The sequence below is a fragment of the Ursus americanus genome, chromosome 23 (assembly GCF_024610735.1).
Source record: "Ursus americanus isolate L20-20 chromosome 23, mUrsAme1.1.p, whole genome shotgun sequence".
NCBI lineage: Eukaryota > Metazoa > Chordata > Mammalia > Carnivora > Ursidae > Ursus > Ursus americanus.
In genome coordinates, this window is record NC_142149.1 from 22872666 (window position 1) to 22889648 (window position 16983).

Here is a 16983-nt window from a genome sequence, read left to right on the forward strand (position 1 = left end):
GACACTCTAGGGGACTTATGTACCGGGACGCAGAAAGGGAACGCGTCAAGGAACGGGAGAAACGGGAGGTTCTGGGACAGGGAGAAAGAAGGGGAGTTACGTCGCCTAGGGAGTCGCTCCTTTTGCCCCTGGCATCCCCTGCCCTTCTCTCCCCACCCTGCGGACCTCCACTCTTCGCTCAACCCTCTGGGACGCACTGGGTGCTCCGGACACACATGCACGGCGGGGCTGGCCAGTGCTTCCTCGCCGCCAGCATCGGGCCCGGCCATGGCAAGCTCGCAGGGCTCCGGTGCCCAGGATGTCTGCTAGGAGAGGAATTCCGCGGCACCGGGCATGCCAAGAAAAACGGGCGTGCTGTTCCTCAGTTCGTCTAGAGGAAGCCTTACGCCCTTCCCTTTTGGAAGCTGGGAATGGAAAAAGTGACTCAAAGAATCCCCAACAGGGTCACCATGTGTGTACCATCTTTCGCTTTTTCCTGGAAGTTTACGCCACCGAGGAGTACCGTCTTTCGTCTCATTTTCCCCGAATGTGCGCCATTTCACCATTACTTTTTTTTTTTTTTTTTTTACCGTGCCACACAATCATACCTAGCACTTCCCATCACATATGGTCCCGTGGTATCAGTACCACACCCCCTCACGATGGTAAATCGTCCCCTTTCTCTTGACCCCCCCTCCCCCATCCCACGACCACAGGGATAGCCCTGGACACCTCGGTCCTGGGCATCCTGAAGATGCAGGCAGTGCAGGAGCGCTCATCAGACTTATACACACTTCTCAGGCCAAGAGAGAAGGAGACCACTGGCAGGAGACAAAGCAGGTTTATTAGGGTTCTGGGGCCAGGGATGCCTAAAGTCTGAGATGGTTCTCATGGGCCAAGGGGCAGGCCAGGGCAGTGAGAAGGGGTGAATCAGGGCTGAAGCCAAATCTTTGTATCTCAGAGTTCCTGGCCAGAGACCTCAGCAGTCAGTTCTGGGAGGGCTTAGGGATACAGAGGGGTTTTTCCTGTTCCCTGGGGTCTCTGAGCTTTTGCCAGGATTGGGGAAGTGCTCTGGAGGCGGGGAGCCCTGAATGCACAGCCTTCATTTCAGTAACGACCATTTAATTTGTTCCTTGGCAGACTGAAGAACCTGGAGGATAGGGAATAAGGTTGAGAGAAAGAATGGGGGGGTTGGAGATCAAGCGCCTTAACACGGTCGTGAGGGGGGGCGTCCACAAACCGGCTTTTTCTAAGTGTCCCTGCAATGCTCCGTCACTAGGTGGCAGCAGCTCATCTGTGATTGGCTTGAGTGGGGCAAGGCCCGCAAAACAGAACAGTCCAAACAGGCTGCAGCCAGCTCCCAGCTCAGGCCCGAGCCTGCCCCGCTGTCCACAGTTCCCCCGGTTGCAGCCAGGGCTGTGGCAGCAGGCCCGCTCTCCCCCAGGCCGTGCCCTTCGAGCGCCCGCCCACAGTGCCACGTCTAGGCAGAGACTTGGCCCAGGCCAGTCACTTCCTGTGCCCAGACACCTCGGCAGCCCACTAGCTCCGGCCTCCGCCGGCGGGGTGTCCTCAACACCCCGCCCCAGCTCGTGCTGATGTGGCACAGCTGGCCACGGGGGCCTGGCCCGATGCTGCCACGGGACACCTGCATTCAGATGCAGGCATCCTCACATCCTGAGGAGGAAACAGCCTCTGTCCGGGACTTAGACAGGTCCAGACAATGTGCACACACGATGCCGACATGCTGGGGACCCCAGGTCTGTCCCCCAGATCATCTCTCCAACCATCAAGCCTCATTCCCCTCCGAAGAATTCCCCTCCCCCTATCCCATGCTGTATGTCTCTTCCTCCTGCACAGTCTCCCTCCTCTCTCAGGGGCAGCCTGGCCCTGGGTTTCTTCTGCTTCTCCCAGCCAGGAACTAACTTTCCCCTCATTTCATCTCCCATTCACGACCTACAACTTCCTTGGTTCTTCCTTAAGAATTCCATTAAAGTGCTATGTCTTCATTCTTTCCCCCTTTGGAAAAAATAGGAGCTGGGCTAAAAGTTTTCCCTGCGTTAGCTCTTCTACTTCTCTAAATAACACTGTGAGGAGTGTCCTGTGCTTCTGTGAGGCCCAGAGAGGTTGAGTAATTCGCTGTAGGTCACACAGCCTGCGGGCCCTAGGGTGGAATGTACACCCTGGGATGACCCTCCCCAGCACCTGGGTTCCTAACCGCTCTGCTCATTCCTCTCCAGCCTCTTTCTGACCTGAAAGCTGCCACGTGGCTGCCTTCATCCCAGCAAAGTATGAGGCGGCAGGGGGAGCTGGGAAGAGGGAGAGGCAGGGTGAGAAGCAAGGGCAGTAAAGGAGGCGGGTTCCACACGGGATGGCTTGGGTCCGTCCCCTGCCTTAGCTGTCACAGCAGGGAGGTAGTTAGTGCACTGAGGCAGGAAGCTCCGTGAAAGCAGGATTAGTCTGGGCAGAGAGACCTGTGGGCAGATGGAATGCAGGTCAAGCAGTGGGCCTGACAAGCAGGAAGTTTGCACAGCTGCCGAACCAGTCAGGCCACAGATCCAGGAACCAGTACGTGCCCCCCCCCCAAGCGGGGGCACATGCATCCCAGATAATCCCAGACAGGACCATGCAGGAGACTGGCGGGGATGGACTTTTCCACAGCCAGGTCATTCAGGGGCAAGGGGACAAATGGTGAGTGGAGACGGTTAGGGGGTCCCTTAACAACTCCAACAGGAACCCTAAACAGCATGGACTGAGAGGTTAGAGAAAAAGTCCTATTCGGTATCCCTTCTGGGTTTGGGGGAGCATCAGGGGCTTCAGTCGTTGGGGAACAAGGGACCCCAGTCATCTCCAGGAGTGGTAGCTCACCCTGGGGTTTTGATCCAACTACGCCAAGCCAGATGACCCGGGCGGCTGGTGAGGCCTGTATCATTATGCACACCCAGCTGGGCCCGACTCTCCAGGAGATGGCCTGTCCCTGTCCCACCCCTTCTTCCCTCCTGCACCCCTGACTTCTCAGCCTCGCCACTCCCCTGCCCCCGGGTCCCCCGGGAGGCTCTGCTCTCCTCCCTCTAGCCTACTTCTGGCCAAGGCAGACGCGGGGGACCTACCTGGGCCACACTCTGTTCGGTCAGGCTGCTGTCATCTGCCTGCAGGGTAGCAATGTCAGAGGGCGGTCAGGCCAGGGGAGGGGATCGGGTGAAGAAAGCAAGGTGAAGGAAGGGGGCTTTGGGGGGGGGGTGATGCAGCGGTGGGGGGACCCAGAATGCACCTGTATCACGGTGAGTGGGAGCCCTGCAGCTTGCCACTCAGAAGCCAGGCCCCTGGGACCCGTCTGTGGGTGCATGGAGAGGAAAGGCACGAAGGGGAATAAAGATGACAGAGGAGGTTTCATCCAGACAGGAGGAGCCAAACTAGGAGGGAGGGTCTCTCTGTACCCCCACTCTCCAAACTCAAGGCCAAGGCAGCCACCTGGTGTCTTCTGGAGAATTTATTTCTTTCCCCACTCTGTGCTTCCCCCTGGGGAGGGTGGTGAGGTACCTGGTGATTCTATAGGGGGGGAGATGGCAAGAGATCTCTTTTATTAACTCCCGCCCCCGCAAATACATCGACCCAGTACTCGCTTCTGCTAGAGGAGCATGGGTTCCTAGCCTCCGGGCCCTGGCATCGCCTGCAGCGGGAGGACAGGAGGCAGGGAGGGTGGGAAGGGCAGCCCCGGGGGAGACGGGAGTCAGGGACACGGAGGAAGACTCTTACCCTAAAATTCACTTTCTGGATCACTTGCTGAGGGTCGCTCTCCAGAATCACGCTACAAGATGAGAGAGAAACCAGGAGGAAAATCAATGACATGACTCTCCCCTCTGCTTCCTCTTCCCGCCGGGCCCCTTCCCTCCCTTACCATATCCTGCAGGTGCCCCCTCTGGGGTACCTTCCCACTGATATTGCTCGGCCAGAACTCTCCCTCCCTCTGGACGCTCTCAGCTTTCATTACTCTATGCTTCTAACCTGATGGTCGCACCCCTGCTTGTCCCTGCTCGGAAGCTTTGAAATGGGGTGAGGGCAGTCCGGTCATTACCAGGGTGTCAAAAGCAGAGACTGAACCACTTTGAGCTCTTGAAAGTTCACTTTACACTCTGGATCTAGAGATGGATTCAGATGCCGGGAGGGAAGGGAGGGCCCCTGGGGACCCCGTCCCGTTTCACTAGTATTCTATGCAGCACGGTCATGCCGTGTAGGAGAGAAATAGAGCACTTAAAATCAGAATCTGTCTTCCCTTTCAATAGACCCAAGTACCAAGGCTTTTCTTGGCTAGTGGGCAGTCTTTCACCACACAGTGGGGGTGCGGGGGAGCTTCTGTGGGTATGTGCAAGGGTGCAGGTGTGAGGGCCGGTCACTGAGGGTGGAACAGAGGTGGGGGGATTGACTGAATGCTCCTCTTCACCCCATGAGGCTCCCCTAGGGCAGAAACTGAGTTTGTCTTTCCTGCCAGTCCCAGGGGACCAAACAGATATTTCTCGAGAGCCTCTTCTAGGCCCCATCCCTGGGGCACCCGGCACCCCTTCACCAGAGATCCTGTCATCCATAAAGACAGGAGCATCCCAAGCCAAAGCTCCAGTTCAGGGACTGTCTCAACTGCCACTGTCCCAGTTTTCCCAAGAGGGAAAGTGAGCTCCGGGGGGGGGGGGGGGGCAGAGACTGGGCCTTCTGGGGGCACGGGCCTGGAGGCATGTAAAGCTTACATCCTCCCTTGCACAGGCTTTTCCCAGGCCTTCATTTTGTATTTATAATAGTGTGTGTGTGTGTGTGTGTGTGTGTTCCATAAAGAGGTCCCACAAAATTGTATACACTTCAGGTCCCACCAAAGCTGGTCTTACCCCACTCACTTTGGGGGTCGGGCGGTTTGCACAAGGCCTTGCCGCCACAGGCAGTGGACAGAAGGAGGAGGGAGGGAGGGCGTGCGCGGTGCCCCATCTTCCAGAGTGTATGGGGTCGTGGAAAGAGCACCATCTCTGGAACCATGCACGTGGTGTTTGATCTTGGCCCCCTGCTCCCAGCCTCGGGACCTTGAATCTCTGAGCCTCTGTTTGCTATCTAAGAACTGGTTGTTATGAAAGAGGCCAGTCTTTAAGGTGATTGGTTTCTATTATCTTTTGCCCCAGAGCCAGGAGTTCTTTCTCTCTCTCAGTATCACCCGGATGGAAATTCACTACCCAACCCTTCCCGGAAGGGCTCCCGGCTTCCCAGGAATATCCGAGCACAGCGGGAGGAGGAAAGGTTCACTGGGTGAGAGGAGAGCCCTGAGCTTCACCCGCCTTACCTCACTGAACCCCCACACCCGCTGAGGTAGTCCCCTTACCCCATTGGAAAGATGAGGAAAGGCAGGCTGAGGGAGAAAAAGCAACAGGCCTGGTCATGCATCTAGTGAGGCTGGGAAGGAGCTCTAACAGGGGAGGGGTGAGAGTGGAGGGTGGAGGCAGCCGGACGCTGAATGGGGATCTCCTAGGAGGGGCGGGGGCTCGTGCTGCCCCTTTCTCCTGGGCACTGGAGATCAAACCATGCCCCGAAACCCTGCCTGTTCAACAGCTGGCCATCGTTCGCCATGAGATTACTTTCTTGTTTGCTTGGCTTCGGCTAACGCTGAAATCAACCTCCATCCTCATGAGCAGGGGTGGGGGAAGGGAGGGAGGAGCTGGCCGGAGAGCCAACAAGGTGCCTGGAACCATCTAGCGCTGATGACCCTCAAAGGCACCTCCCGCTGTGAGTGTCCCAGAGCAGCCCCTCTTCCCTCGGCCCTTCTCCTCACCCGCCATCCACGATCTCGTCCAACACCAAGAAGGCTCCATCCATGTTCTCCAGCAACCAGCGCTTCTCCACATTCTTCCTGAAGGCAGATGCAGCTCCTGGACCTCTCCATGGCCAGGAGGAGCTGGGTTTCTGCCCAGGTGAGGTGGACCCCTCTCTCTCCACCCATTCCCCCACCCCCTCCCCCACCCCCACCGAGCTCGAGGGAAGGAGAATTCAAGGGCAGTGAGGGCAACACCGATCAGGAATCAAGGGATTCCTGAGCTTAGGGCCCCCCTATGCCCAGCCGCCCACACGCGGGGCATTGACACGGCACCCACCAAGTTACCCCTAATGCATTTCGTAGCTGGGTTAGACGCTACAGCTGTACTGTGGTTCATCGTCTCAACTGCAGACATTTATTTTTGGATTATCCTGGTTTGGTTTACCCAGGCCATGTTCACGGGGACAGATACCAGGTAACTGAATGGGGGTGCAGTGAAAGCCATCCTGAGCCTCAAGTCAGAAAAGCTGAGTGAGTCTCTCGTCTGATATACACAGACTGTAACTCCAGGCAAATCACCTCGCTTCTCCGGACCTCATTTTCTGGCCATAACCTCATGTGGCTCTGCTCTGGGTGACACCATGGTGGTCCAGTAAAGGGCTGGTAAAGGGCCAGTAAAGGCCTTGAAGGAGGACGCTCTGGCTCCAGTCTTATCTTTTGGGGACTTCAGGGGAAACCAGAGGAAGGGTCCCCCCCTCTGTGATGCATCAAGGCCTGGGGAGCGAGGGCCTTGGAGGGCAGAGGACCTCACTCACCTTAACACGTGGTTCAGGGACTCAAACAGGCAGGTGAGAACAGACACGAGCATCAGCTAGGGACAGGTGGATAGGGAAGGAGGACAACAAGAGAGGATGAAGTTGAGAAGGCCAAAAGGAGCATTCGGGGCCGACTTGTGTAGGCAGTTGTCCCTTTTCAGAGAGGACAGGGCTGGGGACTGAATGCAGCTTGACCCCAGGGTGCCTCCCCATGCATGGGCTGAGAAGCACTGGGGTGCCCCACTGTGGGACACTGAACGTATTCTTCCATAGTGATATTTAAGGAAGAAGCCAAGGCTCCCTGCCCAGGACTTCAGTTCTGGTTCCCAAGGAACCTAAGAGGCATCATGCATATGTCCCATCCCAGAAGGAATCGTTCTGGCTGCTCTCCAGCCCCCCGAGCCTAGAAGGAGGGATACCAATGATAAGCCTTCAGAACCCAGCTCCTACCCCAGAATCCAAGCTATGGACAGCCCCTCTTTGTGACCCCAACCTCCTGAATTCACCTCATTCTCGTGGGAGGAGCCCACCACATACAGGAAGAGGTCAGTGCTGCTCTTGCAGACGATGGTCATGCCCCCCAAAAACGCGATCTCACCTAGAAATGGAGGAGGCTTTCAGGTCTGGCTACCTCTGTCAGGCCCCTCCTCCCGATCTCCAGCTCTACTTCTCTGCCCCCTTTTCCTTCTTCATTTTCCAAGGAACCCTTGAAAAGACTAGCACTAGGGACACCCCCATTAGGCTACTCTGTGTCCTTTCCCCCAGCCTCTACTCTATGTCTAGTAACTGTCTCATTCTGAGAAGTCAACAAATCCAGGGCAGGGTCGACCTTCAGTCCCCCTCCCACCATGTGCAATGCCTTGTTCCAGCCCCAGGCTGGTGGGGGTCACAAGATGCAGTTGGCCTCTTCTGCTGAGAGAGGGGTCTGGGTGTGTTGGGGGGGGGTTTGTGAGGGATCGGGAGTGAAGCTTCCCCAGAGAAAAGGAGAGGAGAACAGCTGGGAGGGAGAGGAAGAAGAACCTCTGAAGAAAAGAGAATGGCCTGTGGGTATGTATGGCTGACAGGGACAGATGTGTCCAGATGGAAAGGATGGCGATGTGCATCTGAGAGTTCTGGGCAAGGAAGAGGCGGACACTTACTGTCAGTCCGGCTGGTCTTGTTGAAGACGTTTTTCTCGAAGGCCATCTGCTCCTTCAAGGAGGGGAATGTATCATCATAATACTATGAGAAAGGGAAGGAGAAGGGGGTGATATTTTCCACAGAGCCTGGCTCCTCCCTGCATGGGAGGTGCTGGCCCAGCAGAGCCCCGTCCCCGTTTGTTGCCCTTCAGGTCTGTGTGCTGTTTCCCCATTCACACACATTTTAAGCAAAGAAAGTCATAAAAAGTAGAGGAATTTTAAGCCCTGCTTTTGGAGTCCTCTCCTGATTTCCTGGAGGCTTTTGTACATTTGGCAGATGTTCGGTGTGCTGAGTACTGGGGTGGTCAGTGGGTCACCCTGTTCCTACAGGAACCTGAGTCCACAAGAAAGATGGCAGACCCGGGGGTCCCTTATCCCAACAATGACAATCACAGCAGCTCCTTTAATATCCCCATTATATTGATGGGGATGCGGAGGCATGAAGAAGTCAGATAACTTCCCTGGGATCTCGCAGTTGTAAGGGACAGACCAGGATGGTCAGACTTCAGACAGGCTCGTGGTGATGAAGACTGTCTAAAGGAAAGTTCCTGGCGTGCAGCATAACTAGATGGATGCTCTTTTGTTTGGGCCGGTGAGCCTCTTTCTCTGACTCGGTGTCTTAGACTGAACGTGGATGGGTCCTGCTGGGAGGCGGCCCTAGAGCCCCTGGCACGGCTGGTCTACCTCTGATCATCTGCGGACACGGAGTGTGATCGGCTCAGCTTTCGATTTCCTGGCTGTGGATTTTGTCACTTAGAACCCCATCTGCAGGCAAATTAGTGCTCGCAGCTGCTGTGGGGAACCAGCTCATTTGAATATCAGGAAGACGAAAATTTCAGTCCCAAACAAACAAACAAACAAACACACACACATCTAGAATGCAGTTCGTAGTTCGTTAAGATGTCATCGTCCTCCTGTGGTTAATTGTGTCAAGGACAGACATTTCTTTTCAGATTATTCCAGTTTGGTCCACCCAGGCCATGTGGGACAGACACCAGACAACTGAAGAGTTGGTGCAGAAAATCACCCTTCTGAGCTTCAAGTCAAAATACCTGAGTTCAGATCTGTGTTCTGATAGTAACACTTGTGACCTCGGGCCACTCATCTAGCTTCTCTCGACCACATTTTCTTCATTTGTGAGAGAGTTGGGTCATATAGTCTCTAAGATGTCTGGTTCTAAATTCTCAGACTCCTCTGACTAAATCCTTAGTGTTTCCCAAACTGTAGAAGAAAAGTGGAGGTTGCTTATACAGAATGTGGGGACTAAGGCTCCTGGGTCCCAGGCTCAACACTCCCCTGACCCCTCGGGAGGTCCCTTCCGTGCCCAAGGTCCAGCTGGCCAGTGGAAAGAATGATGAGAAGACATTTCAGGGGATGTGAGTAGGAACAGAGGAGCCACACTCCCCTCCGCCCCGGGGCCAGCAGTCTGACAAGGCAGGAGGATGGACAGAATGACCTTTGCAGGGGTCTAAGCTGAGTTGCTCTGAGTCACTGAGCCCACAGTGGGGTCTCTCCTGAGAGAGGAGAGTCAGCTGGGTGGGGACTTCGGTTCTTGGGGCTGTGGCACAGTGTCTTCAGGGGCCTTCCTGCGAGGGTGGGAGGTTACCTTGGCCAGGAGGCGGTGTCCGTCATTATCTAGGATGAAAACAGCCTTGATGATGTAGAGGGAAGGTTCCTGCAACTGACACCAGGGGAGAGCTCCGTTGGCTCCTGACTCAAGGCAGACACCCTGCCATTGGCTCTATGGCATCTGCTGGCCCCAGGAGGCCATCCTCAGGGTCCAGCGACCCCAAAGGTCCACAGCTGGTTCTGGCCCACCCCTGTGCCGCACGGGCCAACTCCGGTGCCTGCTCCGCTCCCAGGCAGATGTTCCACTGCAGGCCCCGGGTGGGCGCTGTGCCCATTGGGTGCAGAAGGTCCGTCCGGGCCCAAGTTCTGTCATGCACTGACTGCTCCAGAGCCCGAGTCGGAGTGTATCACAGAACCTGGGCCGGGGGGACAGCGGCGCCGAGCCTCCTCCTTCCAGCGGACGCCGGGCCGAGGCTGGACCCGCGCTCTTAGCGCGCCCCCAGCCCCCTGGCCCGGGGAGGGGGGAGCTCCAGAAGCCCCGCACGTCAGCCCACCCCCAGTGAAGCTCCAGTCCCGGGCGGCCCCGCCACTCCTCACCGCTCGCAGCGGAACCTCGGTCCACCCCCGCCCCCCCCCCACCCCGAGCCGTGCCCATGGCCACTCCAAACTGATCCAGAACTTCAGTCCCACGCGCACTCGGGCCCGGCCTCCTCGCGGGTCCGCTCCCGGAGAACTTTTTCTCCCCTGCCCTGCCCCGGGCCCGCTCCCCGGGAGGTCGGCGGGGGCCCCCAAGTTCCCCGGCGCGGGCGCACGAGCCGTGAGTTGGCGCCCCCCCCCCAGCCCGGCCCGGCTCCCGCCGCCCCGAACCCCGGCGCCTGCCGGCTCCGTACCCGCAGCCCCGCCGGCTCCCCGACTCGGGCGGGCGGCGCCGGGCCCCCGGCCTGGGCCGCCGCGGCCCCCTCCCCCGGGTGCGGACGTGGCCAGGCCTCCGGCCGCTGCATTCCTCCCGCCGCCTTGCGCTGACAGCGCCGCCCGCCGCCCCGCCTCCGCCCGCCCGGCCCGCCCTGCCCGCCGGGCCGCCCCCCGGAGGCCGCCGCCCGTGCGGTCCCCGCGGCCACAGGCCCCGCGCCTCCCCCTCTGTCCCGCTGTGCGTGTCTTCCCTTCTCCCCGTGGCCCCTTCCTGCCTCTCGCCCTCCCCACTCTCCCTTCCTGCCCACTCCGCCCTGCGCCCCGCAGCCCGGCTCTCCTTCCCCTCTCTCCTCCTCCGCGGCGCTCGGTGCCACCGAGGCCAGAGCTCCCCGAATCCTCGCGCTGTCCCGGGCCCGGCCCTGCTTTCCCCGGCCGCCTCCCCCCTAGCCCGTGCGTTTGGTTTGCGGCGGGGTCCGCAGGCTGTCCTGGTTGGACCCCTCGGGGACAAAATCGCTTTCGTCATCCCTCGGGTCTCAGGGACAGGTTGTAGGAGTGAGAGCAGACAAGAACCGTTCCGGGGAGACCCCTCTGTGCAGAAAAGTTTCTCCCACTCCTCAGGAAGGGAGCCATGGCCCAGAGACAGCTCCCCAGAATCTCCCAAGGCACAGACAGGACCATCTGGGGCAGGACAGATGCCCAGGAACACAAATGCCTCCCCGATGGCATCAGGCATTGCCATGCTTTGGTTTCTTCGGTCAGAGGACACCCGAGTTCCCACTTTCACTTCAGGCGGCTTCTTAAGGCCCGTGGGAAATTCATCCTGGGAAGGTACAAAGTTGTGGGTCCTTACTCATTTGCCCCTAACAACACCATGCGAGTTATTTTGCTTTTAAACAGTTACAGCCGTTAGCTGATAGAACTCACACCTGTGGGATAGGTACCATCACGCACATTTGAAGGGGCGGGGAGACTCAGAGTTTGCGAGGCCTTATCAGGAATCAGGATGGTGGGGCGCCTGGGTGGCACAGCGGTTGAGCATCTGCCTCCGGCTCAGGGCGTGATCCCAGCGTTCTGGGATCGAGCCCCACATCGGGCTCCTCTGCTATGAGCCTGCTTCTTCCTCTCCCACTCCCCCTGCTTGTGTTCCCTCTCTCGCTGGCTGTCTCTATCTCTGTTAAATAAATAAATAAATCTTTAAAAAAAAAAAAAGGAATCAGGATGGTACAACTGATAAAGACTGTAGTTGAATGGGGGAGGGGAGCCGTTTTCAGGCTCAACATTGCTTCTCCGCTCTCCTCCTCGAGGCCTGTTCTGCTGTGCACCACACACATCCAGACTGCTGAGTGGGCTCTTCCTCTGCTGACGAAGGTCTTCTCGCTCTTTGAGGGTCCACTTTGTCACCAGAGGGAACCTAACCCACCGAACTAACTCGATAGGTCTCTCCTGTCACATTCTCTGTCTCAGCTCCCTATTTATTTCTCCCATTGTACCTTTCATAATCTTGAAATATCATCCTTACCGAGTTGTTGACATACCAATGTGCATGGTCCTTCTCCTCACCAGACTCTGAGCCCTACGAGAACAGAGATCACGTGTCTGTCTTGTTCCCCGTGGAATCCCCGGGGCCCTGGACCGGGCCTGGCCCGTGACAGGTACTTCGTAAGCATTTGTGAAGGGAGTAAGTAAATGAATCCCGATGATGAAGATCATATGTAGTCACAGACTACCTACTTTACATAAAGAATAATAGAAATGTATTTATCAATGAAACTGTGTTTTATCCACTGTACAAATACGTATTGAGTGCTTACTCTGTACCAGGTACTTTTCCAATCACTGGGATACAACAGTAGACAAAATAAAATCTTTCCTTTCTTGGAGCTTATATTCAAGTGTTTGTGTGTGTGTGTGCATGCATTTCTGTGCAAATCGTAAGTCACAAACAAATAAGATAGGTACTGCATGAGTTGGTGATAAATGCTACAAAGAAAAAAGATGAGGAATGTGAGGCGTTGGGGAACGCAGGGCAGAAATGCCGTTTTTCATTAGGGTCATTTGAGAAAGGCTTCAAGAAGGTGACATTTGAACAAAGAGCTGAAAGAGGAAGAGAGCGAGCCACGCAAGCATCTGAGGAAAACATCTGCCGAACCTCTTTCTATGATGATTTAGAAGACACATCTGAATCTTCCCTGCAGGCTATCGGCGCTGTAATAGTGAACGTGAATCAACGCTATTTGGTGCAATAGGGGCAAAGACGCAGTATTTTATTTGTTTGGATTCCAGATCATCAGAAGTTATGTCAACGGTCATGCTGGCTCAGTATGTAATAAACAATACTGATTTGATTATTTCAATGCCTTAATATTTTTGTCAGCTAGTTCATTTTTAGCTCATATTTACAAGGATAGCATCAAAAAGCCTCCAGGGGGCATTTCCTAGCCTCTGTTTGGCATATGGTACCCACAGTGGGAGAGGGTCAGCTTGCAGAAAAAGGGAGGGAGGGGGACACCTGGGTTGATAGGGGCTTAGGGAGCCCGTGTGGCCCCCGGGGAGTGGGGGTGGGGGAGCTGGTTACAGGAGATTGGATGAGAGCCCACTGGAGAGGGGTATAGGGTCTGGGATGAGAGAGAAGGCCCTGGAAGGAAGCTTAGGAACCACAAAATCCTCCCCACTATCACCTCCACCACCTTGGGTGTTGCTACAGTTATAATCACTGGGATCTCTTTACATGCTGTGGTAAATTCAGAGACCTCAAGGTAACTTTTCCAGAAAGAGATCCTCCCCAGGGATGGTTCCTGCCCTAAAGTCCCTTAGCAGAGAGCTCGGGACTCATTCTCTTCTCTGGGTACACCTTTAATGGGGTTCTACATAAAAATACTGGCTCAGTGAGCACCGTGACAGGACAGCGTCTTCTCCAGAGGACTGTCTCCTTCTCCAGGGGACGTCACAGCGTAAGCCTGGAAGCACCTAAGAAGTGCACAAGTGCAGCGATGAGAAGCAGCTGGAAAGGCTCCCTGGAATGAGGAAGCCAAAGCTGTGATCAAAAAGAATGCAGCCTCCCGCCTCCCTGCTCTCTGCTCCCTTGGGGGGGGGGGGACTGTGAGGATGAGGGGCAGGGGTGAGGGGCTGCGCGCATCTCTCACCGGCTGGAGTCTGCGGACGGAGTAGCTGGACCCTGACTTGGTTCTGAAAACTAAACACAGATCTCTGCCCTTGGGAGTCTCCAAGAGGCTAGTGATTCACGTGGGTTCCCCTCTGGGTCTTGGTAGATCTTGGAGGTGAGACCATTCCGTTTCCTCTGACTCACTCCCCTGCTGCCACATTTCTGTGCTGTCCTAGGATTTGGGCATCTGTTCTTGTGTGACAAGAAGAAACAGCTCCCTTGGGTAACAGCCTCTCTGTCTCTCTCTCTCCTTCTCCCTCCCTCCCTCTCTCTCTCTCCTTCTTGCTATAATGTCAAGAGGGGGAGGTGTGTGTGGAATGCGAGGTGTGGATGTGTGTGCTTGTGGCACCCTCCAGAGAGAAAATGAAAGCTTCCATGCTCTGAGTGCAGGATGAGTTTCTAGTTTCTAGTTTCCTAAGGACAGCTCTCATTTCTTCAAGGCAGTTTGCCTTTCTCTGGGCTCACTCACTCTGGGTGAGTGGAGAGAGAGCTGAGCAAGAAAGGAGCCTCATCTCAGCTCTACCCAGGCACAGGTGGCTTTATACACAGGCTCTGATTTTATTTATTTATTTATTTATTTATTTATTTATTTATTTATTTATTATTTTATTTTATTTTATTTTATTTTTTAAAGTAGGCTCCAGGCCTAACGTGGGCTTGAACTCATGACCCTGAGATCAAGGGTTACATGCTCTACCAAGTGAGCCAGGCAGGGGCTCCACGGGATCTAATTTTTTAAACCTGGTGAATCTGTATTTTGTTATCTCCATTTAGCTCAGGAGGGCCCAGCAAGGAAGTGGGAGAGCCAGATTTTTGAACCCCGCTCTCAGTCCAAAATATCCACTCTTCCCACCTCACCACAGCACCTCCCTGAAAATTACCCAACATTGTTGGGGCAATGTGGTGAGGCATACAGAATGGCTGAACCCAGCTTCACAAATTGTTACCAAGGCATGAATGAACAATGAAGTGTTTTCATTGGATAGTTCAAGGAAGAGGGCATTTTAGGACTGAGAAAGACTATATCCTGAACTCAAGTGGTGATTCTAGGCTGTACTTATGCATTACCACTACTGTTCTTTTTTACCCAATTTGGATTCTTGCTCCAAGCTGGCGATCCTTTACTTCACACATAAAAATCACCTGAGGAGCATTTTCCAAAATCCTCATGCCCAGGGCTGCTCTGGGAGACTCTGACCTAACTGGTTGGGGGTGGGACCTGGGCATGGATAATTTTTACAAGCCCCCTAGAGGAGTCCTTCTAATGTGCAGCCAGGGTTGAGAAGCAATCTTCTAAGGCAGCCGAGGTGTAGGGGTACACAGGGAAGAGGCTGGCTGGTGGAAGAGCTTTACCTCTTTTGAGGGTTTAAGGGTAACAAGCTTGCTAATGATGTTTACCATGTAAGAAAGGAGGCCAGATGTCTGGATTAGCTGGATAACTAATTGATTTCCTTGCAAGACATGCTAACATTTAGTATTGACAGGAAGTAATCCTACAATCTCTCAGAAGGGCTGTAGGGAAATCTCGAACAGTCATCTAATACACTCCCCGGATTAGATGGAAGTTGGAGAGTGAGAAATATTTATATAAATTAGCAACATTTAAAAACATTTTTTTAAAAAGGAAAAATAATGGGCAACCAGAATAGCAGAAAGACTAGATTTCCCCTTAGGGGAAAAAGCAATCCCTGCTATTCCAGAAGAAATCCAACCCCTTCTCTGAGGGTTTCCTGGCAGACGTCCTCCTCCCAGGATGACTGGAGGATGGATGTGCCTGCTGGTGGCAACAGCTTTTTCCAGGGAGGAAGCTGGGTCAACACAGATATACCCCAGAAGAGTAGGGAATTCAGCGTATAGCTAGCTGGCTCTTTCATGACCCTGAATCCCTGTGCATTAGAACGAACTCTCTTCCTGGCTTCCCACTGCCTTCTCCTTTCCCAAGTGGTCTCAAGTTGCGAGGGCAAGGCCTGGTTTTACTGACGGCTCTTGGCCTCTCCCTTAGGGAAGGGAGCGCATGTGTTCACTTTTTCCAGTGGTCTTCTCAGTCTGATTTAATGGATATACCAGGACTGATGACACATCAGCATGGCATCTTTCGTTTGCTTCTTGGGTAATTGTCCTATTAACAGCTGTCCCAGGCAAAGGAGAGGGAGAGGATGCCAGGGGAAGGGAGGAGGCTGGCTTCCTAGGTGAAGGACACACCCTGGATTTTACGGGGTTAATTAGTGGGTTCTGGGAAGGAGGTTTGCACCTGCTCAGACTTGATCTGGAACTCTCGACAGAGTGGAAGACAGTGTTTTGAACCCTGCTCCCTACCATGGAGTATTAACTATCCTGGACACCCGCAGCCTGCCAGACCTAACTGCTGCTGATTGAGACCATCCCTATGTCTAGATTCTCCTCAGCCCTTGCAGCGGGAGAGCAATTCTGTCTCTCCCTCTTCCTTGCCACTCTTGAGTGCTAAGCAGGAAACTTGAACTATCCAGTCATTCTTTAACCCAATTATACAGTTCCTGATCCACCTCTCACCCGCTGAACGAATAACTAGACACAGTGAAGCACAGTACTAGAAGTTGGCAGGCAGAAGAAAATGAAGGGGACAGTGTGGGCACGAATAAAAGACACTTCCACACCTCTCTCACCCCTTCTCTAGGGTTTAACACAGAGACCCTTCTCTTCTCAGTGTCTGCGCCTCCCTCTCCCTCTACACCCAGGACCCCAGAAAGGAAAGGGGAGGAGAGGATGGGTAGGACTGTTATCTCAACAAATTTTGAGTCATTAATCTTTTTTTAAAGATTTTATTTATTTATTTGACAGAGAGAGAGACAGCCAGAGAGAGAGGGAACACAAGCAGGGGGAGTGGGAGAGGAAGAAGCAGGCTCCCAGCGGAAGAGCCTGATGTGGGGCTCGATCCCATAACGCCAGGATCACGCCCTGAGCCGAAGGCAGACGCTCAACGACTGAGCCACCCAGGCGCCCCAATTTTGAGTCATTAAAAGTGACCAAATGAGTTTAAGGTTTCAAAGTGACATGAGAGTGTCACACTAGCTCCCCAGTGTGGCCTTCGACCTACAGCTGCCATTTCATTTCAGTGAATATTTACCTGATTTGACTTCACGTTAGTCAGTCTGGTGTCCACCATAAGGCTTTTTTTTTTTTTTAAGATTTTTATTTATTTATGAGAGAGAGAGAACATGAATGGGGAGAAGGGGCAGAGGGAGAGGGAGAAGCACGCTCCCCGCTGAGCAGGGAGACCAATGCGGGACTCGATCCCAGGACCGTGGGATCATGACCTGAGCTGGAGGCAGACCGACTGAGTCACCCAGGCGCCCCAGGACTTTATTTCTTATCCCAGGCACCTGGCACCCTGGTATGCAGCTCAAAAGGAACTTGGAATATACAAGTGGACCTGTCTAAAACTTCAGTTTTGCTGGTGCTAAGGTTTCCCATAGATTAATGGATCGGCCAGTTGTTTGGTTTTTTTAAAACTGTGTCAAGGTTTAAAATTGTTCTGTATTTCCTGAGTCGAACAAACGACACTCTCCTATCTTCTCCAAACTCTTGTATTTAAGCCCTGTAACTTTGGTC

General features: G+C 54.4%; 1 protein-coding gene across 3 annotated transcripts; it reads right to left on the minus strand.

Moving 5' to 3' along the window:
- Positions 1-801: 801 nt before the first annotated feature.
- On the minus strand, positions 802-10360 carry COPZ2 (coat protein complex I subunit zeta 2). 3 transcript variants are annotated; one of them, XM_045813800.2, is made up of 10 exons: positions 10214-10360; positions 9361-9435; positions 7716-7797; positions 7083-7174; positions 6577-6632; positions 5780-5857; positions 3733-3784; positions 3087-3125; positions 2229-2450; positions 802-1129 (listed from the first exon to the last, which is right to left on the minus strand). In XM_045813800.2, the coding sequence occupies exons 1-9, from the start codon at positions 10322-10324 to the stop codon at positions 2253-2255; spliced, it is 783 nt and encodes a 260-aa protein (XP_045669756.2). In that variant the 5' UTR covers positions 10325-10360; the 3' UTR covers positions 802-1129; positions 2229-2252. The 3 variants fall into 3 exon arrangements, with proteins under 3 accessions (XP_045669756.2, XP_045669757.1, XP_087710591.1); XM_045813801.2 differs by lacking the exon at positions 2229-2450; XM_087854465.1 differs by lacking the exons at positions 2229-2450; positions 3087-3125.
- Between the last annotated feature and the right edge of the window lie 6623 nt (positions 10361-16983).